This window comes from Salarias fasciatus (genome assembly GCF_902148845.1).
Source record: "Salarias fasciatus chromosome 7 unlocalized genomic scaffold, fSalaFa1.1 super_scaffold_4, whole genome shotgun sequence".
Taxonomy (NCBI): domain Eukaryota; kingdom Metazoa; phylum Chordata; class Actinopteri; order Blenniiformes; family Blenniidae; genus Salarias; species Salarias fasciatus.
Genome location: NW_021941229.1, coordinates 16,201,718 through 16,210,000, shown reverse-complemented (window position 1 = coordinate 16,210,000; position 8,283 = coordinate 16,201,718). Strand labels below are relative to the sequence as shown.

The 8,283-nt window shown below is 42.6% G+C and overlaps 2 protein-coding genes across 7 annotated transcripts in view; both read right to left on the bottom strand.

The window, feature by feature from the left end:
- Window positions 1-950: 950 nt before the first annotated feature.
- Window positions 951-2,978, bottom strand: LOC115383054 (glycolipid transfer protein-like). Its single transcript, XM_030085080.1, has 5 exons — window positions 2,796-2,978; window positions 2,306-2,364; window positions 2,076-2,209; window positions 1,817-1,967; window positions 951-1,629 (listed from the first exon to the last, which is right to left on the bottom strand). Exons 1-5 carry the CDS (start codon window positions 2,896-2,898, stop codon window positions 1,447-1,449), a joined length of 630 nt encoding a protein of 209 aa, XP_029940940.1. The 5' UTR covers window positions 2,899-2,978; the 3' UTR covers window positions 951-1,446.
- Window positions 2,979-5,668: 2,690 nt separating this feature from the next.
- git2b (G protein-coupled receptor kinase interacting ArfGAP 2b) overlaps window positions 5,669-8,283 on the bottom strand; it is a 12,946-nt gene continuing 10,331 nt past the window's right edge. For 4 of the 6 annotated variants that reach the window (XM_030085067.1, XM_030085065.1, XM_030085068.1 and 1 more), the window contains 3 exons: window positions 7,833-7,988; window positions 6,145-6,208; window positions 5,672-5,881 (listed from right to left, as the gene is read on the bottom strand). In XM_030085067.1, the coding sequence (XP_029940927.1) occupies window positions 5,672-5,881; window positions 6,145-6,208; window positions 7,833-7,988 (430 nt within the window). Of the gene's footprint in view, window positions 5,882-6,144; window positions 6,209-7,832; window positions 7,989-8,283 lie in introns of all 6 variants that reach the window. The other 2 variants (XM_030085063.1, XM_030085064.1) reach the window with 2 other exon arrangements.

The window sequence follows — 8,283 nt, the reverse complement described above, 5'->3', positions numbered from 1 at the left end:
CAGCTATTGAATTGCTAATCTTAGATGATGAGCCTGCCTGCCCTTCGTATTTTGCTTCATTTGTTCTCCTAAATTGGATGCTATAGCAGTGATGCAGTTTAAATCACAGCGGACATAAAATGTGCACCTTCTGTGAGTAGACCATTATAAAACAAATAACCAAGATGGTGGGAATAATGGCGTCGGATGAGCCATAGGGAGTGAAACTGAGGTATTCAATTGATGGCCTCATTGCAAATAACAAATATGTCAGAGTTAAAGGTCAGTGGCTTTGTCATTGAGGCATTGTTGTAAATGATTTCTGCTCTTTAGCTTGCTGTGTCCCGGCTTTGCTTGGAGCTTTTCCATCCTATCAGCCCGTGCTGCTGATAAACCTACAGGATTATGGACATGCTCCTCTTGCTCTTGCTCAGAGACGATTAGCTCAGGCTGGGCTCCTCTGGGAGAGGAACCAGAGCTACAGCAGCCTCTGGGACACACTTCAGATAAGTAAGGCTGGGCAGAGGAAAGGGATGGTTTATTTGGAGGATTAGGCTACATGGAGAAGACAGATTTCCCTCTGATTCACTGCATCGAGAGAAAAAAAAATGGACCGTATTAATAATATTGTAAGCGGTCTGCCTCAACAATATTTTCTGCTGCAGGGAACTCAGAACCAGTGAAGTCTGCTGTGAACCAAACAAGCCTCCAACAAAACTGAATTATTGGAAAACTTGGCTATCAGAAACCATAACTATTTTCATACAACCGGATTGTTATCAGCAGCAATAATTTCACATGTTCTGTGATGTAGCAGCCCTATGGGTAAGATTAGCAGACAAAAAAGTGGTAAATATCACCACCTAGTGTGAGACTTGGTGAATTTATCGAGCGAGTTTTGATCATGGAAAGGACTGGTCTCTTGAGAGAGTTGACTCTGTAGATGAAACGGGACTTCAAATACATAATTATGCAGTTTACCAGTAAAATATTGTGCATTTATTCAACAACAAGGCACTCTGTGAAATCAAGATAATAAAATACATTGTAACTGTAATGAGCTGTTAAAATGCAATAAATAAACAGCTGGGGCCACTGCTAGCAGTGTAACAGTGGGGGGAAAAAAAAAAAAAAAAAAAAAACACAGCGGATCTCAGGAGACAAAAGTGAATAGACATGGGAAAATAAACCGGAATGTTCTCTTGGTGCAACAGGCAGAATTCACCTGACAACAAAGCAGCACAGAATAACAATATCCTTCCAGAGAGTGAGAGCAGCACAGCGATGCTGTAACAAAATCCCGCAATTACTTCAACATAAAAACAACTAAACACCTCATCATTTAGTATAGTTTAAATTAAAACATTGCATATCTTTAAGAAGACTGTAATAGCGTGTAAGGCATAAGAACCAAGTTAATAAATATCACACTGAAAATAAACTGCTTCTGGATGAGGAATCAGGACATCAAACGGTGTAGTCCAGCTCGGCGTTCAGATTCATGTACATCTCATAGATGGCGTCTACAGTCGGGGTGTAGTTGACCAGGAAGTGACGAATGTTTGCCAGACACTCTTCCTCCTTCACTTCTTCTCCTTTCGACAGAGCTTTGAGGAAATTTGATCTGTAAGGGGCTGCAAATAACACAGCCTGTGGAGGAACAAGAACAAGGAAATACAGATTGGAATTCAAAACTAGACTTTTTCATCGACTTTTCTGTTCCTGGGCTTTATGATTCCCAGGTCAACATTAACCCACGACATCAAATGGAGCATTTTTTGACCATTGTATTGTTCCAGAATAGAAAATATGTAATATAAATGTTGATCTTTCTTACACTGAAAATCCTTTGGACCATCCAGCCGTGGTATCTCTTCAGAGCTTGCTCATAGGCTTTGGTGACATTGACCTTGATTAGGTTGGGATTGTTCTCATCTTTTTCTCCATCTGCCAAACTCTGCAGCAGTATCTGTATGAAACGGAGACCCCTGCAGGAGAAAGGGGGGATTGCAGAATAAAAGCCTCGTACGCTTCATTTCACACAAGTTCAATAAACAGCAAGACACTGGGTGTGAGTCCAGGAGGAATGTGTTCACCTCTTCAGCCACATCAGAGCTAACGTTGCACCGACTTTAGGCCATTCAGAGGCATATTCCGCCCTCTCTGCCTCCAGGATGTCCTGCAGGGTCACGTACTTTGCGGGATCCTTCACGTACACCGCTTTAATTTTCTGAAAATGCAACATTTGAGTTGAGCTGAGCATGTTACAGCAGTGAGCCCCCCAGCCCGTGCTTCGAAACACAGCACTCACAGATCACTATCTTACCGTTATGTTTCCATTAATGTCTGACTTTATGGCTGAGAACGCTTTTGATCCCAAGCAGTCTGGAAGAGAAGCAGACATTCGAGATGAGAGTGATAAAATATGAATGGCTCAGAGGGGAGGACGAACACGATGCAGTCTTTTTTATATATATATACAAATAGAGAAAGGGGGAGAAATGCAGTGAACGTTTAGTGTCAGTTAAGTCACAGTGAGGTCAGTGTGTGCTCTGTTCATAGTGTAAACAAAGAGTTTCTCTATCGGGAAAAAAAAAAACAGAAAAAACAGGCGCAGCTGGCTAACGTCTACACACTGAGCTCTATGTGAAACAACAGCGTCCTGGAACAGAGGGGAGGACTGGAGTGTCCTCACGGCGGTGACAGGTCGTTAGTATCGACATGTCAGGAGGAACCAGTCAGCAGACGGTCCGGCCACCGGCCGCGTTCGGCGCCTTCGCGCGGAGCCCAGGTGGAGCGGGGCGGCGGACACTCACCGAAGAAGGCAGGGAGGTGAGACACGGTGTCCAGGAACGTCTTTGTGTCTACCGACTTGTCCGGGGGCAGCTCTTTGAATTGATTATCCAGGAGGACAGACATGCTGCTGCCTTCCTGACGCCGTAATAACGCAGCGGTGGCGGCGGCGGCGGCGCGCGGCTTCCGAGTGGGGAACAACCCGGAACTGAGTTCCTGTGAGAGGGGAGGGGAGGGGAGGGGAGAGGAGGGAGCACCGACCACCGCCTCCCTCCTCCAACAGGTGGGATGGGGGGGAACAAAATCCACGGCCACACAAATAAAGACGCAGACACGCACTGTTATGAATGATACTTTATTTTTATTTATTTATTTTTTTATTTTTTACCCGAGGCGGGGATTGTTTTCAACCACAGAGGCTCGAAGTTACAGGATGTCATGTCTGCAACCAGGGAGGGAATAAGGAACTGAATACATGCACTCTTAGCATTTCAACTCAGTAGTTTACCCATAGCTGCAATGATGATAATAATAATAATACATAACTGGTTAATTAATACGTACATGGGAAATAAACTGTGCCGAAACGGAGTGATTTATTGTGTGTAATAAAAATGAGATGACTGTGTTATTATGTTTCTGTATTTCCCATCACAATTAAGGAATGGTCTCACCAGCACATTATTACAACTTGCAACCAACTCTGTTAAGTTTTAAAGCTTAATGCACTTCATTTCTACGACTGGGATTCACACCTTGGTCTTAAACACATAAGACTGAACCCCAAACTAAAATAAGAACACTGACAAAAAAATTATTATTTCTGTATTATTTCAATCAAGGGATGAAAAGTTGTCAATAAGTATGAGGAAAATTTGATTATGTGTGATTTGAATGCAAGTTTCTGAGAGAAGTGGACCTGAACTGTAGATTTAAGTGGAATCCCTAATTTTTGGATAAGGTGGCCATCTTAGGGAACCAAGTTTGTTTATGAGTTTTTTTCTGTCTGAAATAATGAAAATGGAAGTTTCTGCTGTGTTTACTACCCAACCTGGACTGACTAGACGAACTGAATCAGGCTGGCTAACTTGGTAACTTGGTATCTATACCACCAGCACAAACATGAACAAATAACATGAGTTTCATTTTATTAGCCAGTCATTTCTGAAAGATTTGGATAAAAAAATATTAGACTGCTTAAATCGATATATGACTTAAAGTGTAATCATATATTCTTTCTTAACATTGCATTGGTTTTGTAGAATTAAGGAGACTGGTGAGTCAATAATTACAACCACTGCAGAAACATCTGGTGGCTTTTTTTCCCCCTTTTTTTGGTATTCCCATAAATCCCCCCTTTTTTGTATTCACTACAAGAATATTTAATTTCACATTTCTTAGTTCAGTCGCTAAACGGTTAAGAGAACACATCACCCTTGGTTCATTTTTATCGCTCAGCTATTCAGAGTGAAGTGCCTGCTTCATTTAGAAGTGATGGCTGAGCTGTCTGCACCAGGATAAAGTTTACATGTCCATGCTGAAATGATCACAGCAGCTTTGGCACAGTCATGCTAATATTATGCAACCAAGTTTGTTATTTTCTTTCTCGGAGATACTGTTTGGATACATTCAAGGTAATCTTCAACTTGAGTGAAATCAAATCCACTGCAGCTGTGCGGCGTATTCTGGTTCTCCTCCCGTCCCTGGTTCAAACATATCTGGCTCACAACTACAAACTCTGAGTACGCGGGTAATTTATCGCTGGCTGTAAACCACGGCGGTACGTATTTTGACCACAGAAGCATCTAAAACACTGGAGTTACAGCACCACACCGAAGAAAACGGAGATCACGAGTAGCCTGGAGCTAACTGCCAGCCGAGACGTCCCAAACCTCAGAGCAAACAAACACCAGCCTGAGAGGAGCGTTGTGTTAAAGGAAAAGCTTATGAAAATAAACACCGATATCTTCTTAGAGGTATGACATACAGTTTATAAATAGAAGAGCATTTGGGTTATTCTGATAAAGAATTACATGGATACATACATCTTACATATTTGCATAATAAATTGATTTAAAATGGATTTCACACAGGCCATCGTGGCGCACGCACACACACGCACGCACGCACGCACACACACACGCATACAGTTAGTATGGCTGTAACACTGTAACTCCAAAACCACTGATATCTTACTTCTAAACACATCTTCACCCGGCGGAGGGACTGAACGGTGCAGCAGCAGGATGGAGTGAAAGCTCGTACTCTCTCAGCGCCGCCGGCCTCAAAACGGAGCTCGGTGCACTGAATGTTTAAATCATCACAGTTTGCTCACAGAAACATCTGAACGCGAAGCAAGCGGCGTCACAGGGATTCGAAAATCATAAAATACTGTCGTTGCCTCTGAAAATACTGTAACATTTATAATGTTGCAAAAATGAGTGAAGCAGTCCCACTGGAATAGATTATCTGTTTTTGATCTTTGATGCCAAGAGTATTCTAAGAGTTTTGGTCCTGACTGACAGCACAGCTCTGCCACAAAAAATAAAGTAAAAATTAGACATCATCGAACAAAAAAATTCCTGTGATGTCCACTTTAATATGACTCGGGAGGGGGGGAGTGTGATATCAAAATGCTTGTTCTAATTGTTATATACATGCGACAATGCAGTTTTGGAAAGCGAGTGGATCAGTGAGGTAAAGAACGGTAACAGGTTTTTGTTAGGTAGCTCAGCGTAATACAAAGACAATAAAATAAATAAGCTTTTGATTGATCCATAACGTTGCATTACACGGACTAATATGGACAAACCAAAAACCTAAACACTGGTTAAGAATAGAAATTTGCAATGTACTTGACGGATGGTTTGCTCGACGGATGCGAAATGTCTTTGGGTTTTTAGTTGTTGTTTTCTTTGGTTGTCACAGTAACGAGTTGCTTGGCAGCTTTGGCAATGTCGTAGGCGCACTGGATGACCTGCTGAGTGACCAGCTGGATGTCGGACGGGCAGGGGTTGTGCTCCGCCGCCTTCTGGCACTCTCCGTGGAGCCGGCTGGCGCTGGACGTCAGCAGACAGAGAGATCCTCGCACCGTCTCGGAGGACGGCCTCTGGAGGGAGACGGAGATTCGATAAGCGACGGGGCAATGACAGCGTCCATAAATAAATGCTCATTGCGGTCGGTAAACGTGCACGCGCTGGACGTGTGTGAGAGAGCACATAAAGCAGAGTAATCGTATAGACAGGGCACATAAAAGGAAGTAATGCGATCAGCGGGGCCGACCCATCCAGACCCTTTGGCAGTTTTTAAAACAAACGAGAAATCTCCTTTAACTCGGGACGGACACAAAGCTGCTGCTGGGTTCCGCCTTACCTTTGGAAACAGGGCGGCCATCTCTGTCACAGCCATGCAGATCTTTTCAGAGCACGGTAGAAAGCTGCAAGAGACAGACACAAAGGGAAGAATGGGTGGAAAAAACCCGCTCCCTTTGATTCTTATCACAAAGAAAACCATGAGCACAAAAGAATCAATGTGACATTTGTTATCCCAACAGTCATGGCCCTTCATAATTGGGGATGAGCACCAGGATCAAACAGCGCCTCGCGATAGTGTCTTACATTACAGGTTCTCTTAATCTTTAGATGTAATGCATTGGTATCCTCTGCTTTCGGTGAGCTCCTCCACCAACACACACACTGGATGCACCGCACAAAGAGACATCACAGTGAAAACGGACTCCTCCACAGCTGCTGCTTCATACAAAACAACGCACGAGCTCTCTGTGTGTAATCAAACTGTGGAACTTGTTGCCATGTTATTATAGGAAAACTGAAAAAAAAAATGTTTAAGCAGAGAGAGAAAATTGAGCGATGTTTAAATGCTTCAGAGCAGGGTTGGATTGGAATGAGGCGTTTGTGAGTATTAGGTCAGAATTTATATTTTGTGTTTTGTATTTTATGTGCCATTATGCAAATGTATGAACAGAGGGACGCTTGAAACCATTGTAGTGTAAGATGATATGGATAAAAGTTTTTGAAAGTATTATTGCTGCTGTTTTGAACACATGGTAAACCATACTGTATGGAGGACTGGATGAAATAAAAGCACAAAAAGTGTCTTTGGTGTTTTCAATATGGCACCTGTCATTGAACAAAATTTTTTTTGCATCAGCATGCATTAAAACAAAAGATATTTAAATTAGTTACTAGAGATTTTTAGCAGTGTTCCAGCCTTCCCAAATAACAGTGAAGTAATCATGTTGATAAACAACACAGCTTTTGCAGCTTTCAAAGGAAACAGTCTTTACAGCCGCTGAACTGGGAAAAAGGAAAAATGTATCTACAGAATCTGAACTAAGTCTGAAAACACACTTATCCGGACCCTGAAGGCCACAGATTAGGCTGTGAAAGCATGCATTAAGCCCATGGCAGCTCAGAGGTAGTATTGTTGTTAGCTGTTTGTACACAGTAGTTTAAGTTTTTCGCCGACATAAGATATTCTTAATCTCTCACATGAAATTAAAAACAATGGCAGCAGGTTCATGCTACACTGCAGTTGTTTTTGAACACGCTGCTTTGACATTTCTACGGCGTACATCGGGTGTCTTCCAATTGTATTTCAACAAACAGATCTCCAATAACATGTTGACCGTATAAACATTGAAAATTAAACACAGGAAACCAGCGACTCGCTGTGGATTTGGCAGACCACAGGGGGAAAGTGCGATCACATGGTGTTTGTTTCCTGCCAGCTGCATTTACCAGACACAAAGCCGACCCCCAGCAGACACGGGAACACGACCAGGCTAAAACCCCGGACAAAAAAAATATCCTGGTCTGTGAAACTAGACTGCTGTTTGCTTTCTACGTCAGGCCCTGCGTCCGTCATGCTTCTCAGGTGTGTGGAGACGCTGATCAAAGCTTCACAGCCAGAAATAAGTGACACATATTAATGTGTCACAGCAAAAGAAGGGGTTTTAACAGTTAAATCACTTCTTCATTTTGAATAATCTGACTTTTATATATTTAGCTTGAAACACCCCGATGTTAAATATTCAGTACCTTTCATGTTTGGTCTCCTGGGCGGCTCTCAGAAGCTCCTGGATGTTTTTAGTGATCTGTTCAGTCTTACAGATGACATCCTCTGTGCACGGCAGGGTGGCATCCTCTTCCACCTCCTCCTCTGGCTCCCCTGCTTCAGAGGCCGGGACAGGGCTGCTATAAAAAGTAAAGGGAAAATTACAACTGCAGGATGTGAGATTCAAGAATTCAACTCCAACTATTGAAGCCACAATCAATGGTCCAAAGTAAACCCGCTGTCAGGTGGAACAATATAATATTTTCCTTACAATGAAATTGAAGTCACATTCAGAGAACTAAAGGAAAACCACATGTGGAGATGCCACTGAAAAAGAGTTAACTGTGTGACACCACACTGCAATGAAACTGATTTTTCTTTATACACGACTAAAAGCTGATCTAGGTACTTTTATACACAGAAATACAGAATTTG

What these genes read in the sequence shown, in the direction of transcription:
- LOC115383054 (XM_030085080.1), bottom strand. Translation starts at nt 2,898, where the DNA reads ATGTCTGTCCTCCTGGATAATCAATTCAAAGAGCTGCCCCCGGACAAG. An exon ending in TCACCTCCCTGCCTTCTTCG is followed by an intron (nt 2,365 to 2,795) that starts GTGAGTGTCCGC and finishes CTTCTCTTCCAG; the next exon opens with ACTGCTTGGGATCAAAAGCG. An exon ending in ACATTAATGGAAACATAACG is followed by an intron (nt 2,210 to 2,305) that starts GTAAGATAGTGA and finishes TTGCATTTTCAG; the next exon opens with AAAATTAAAGCGGTGTACGT.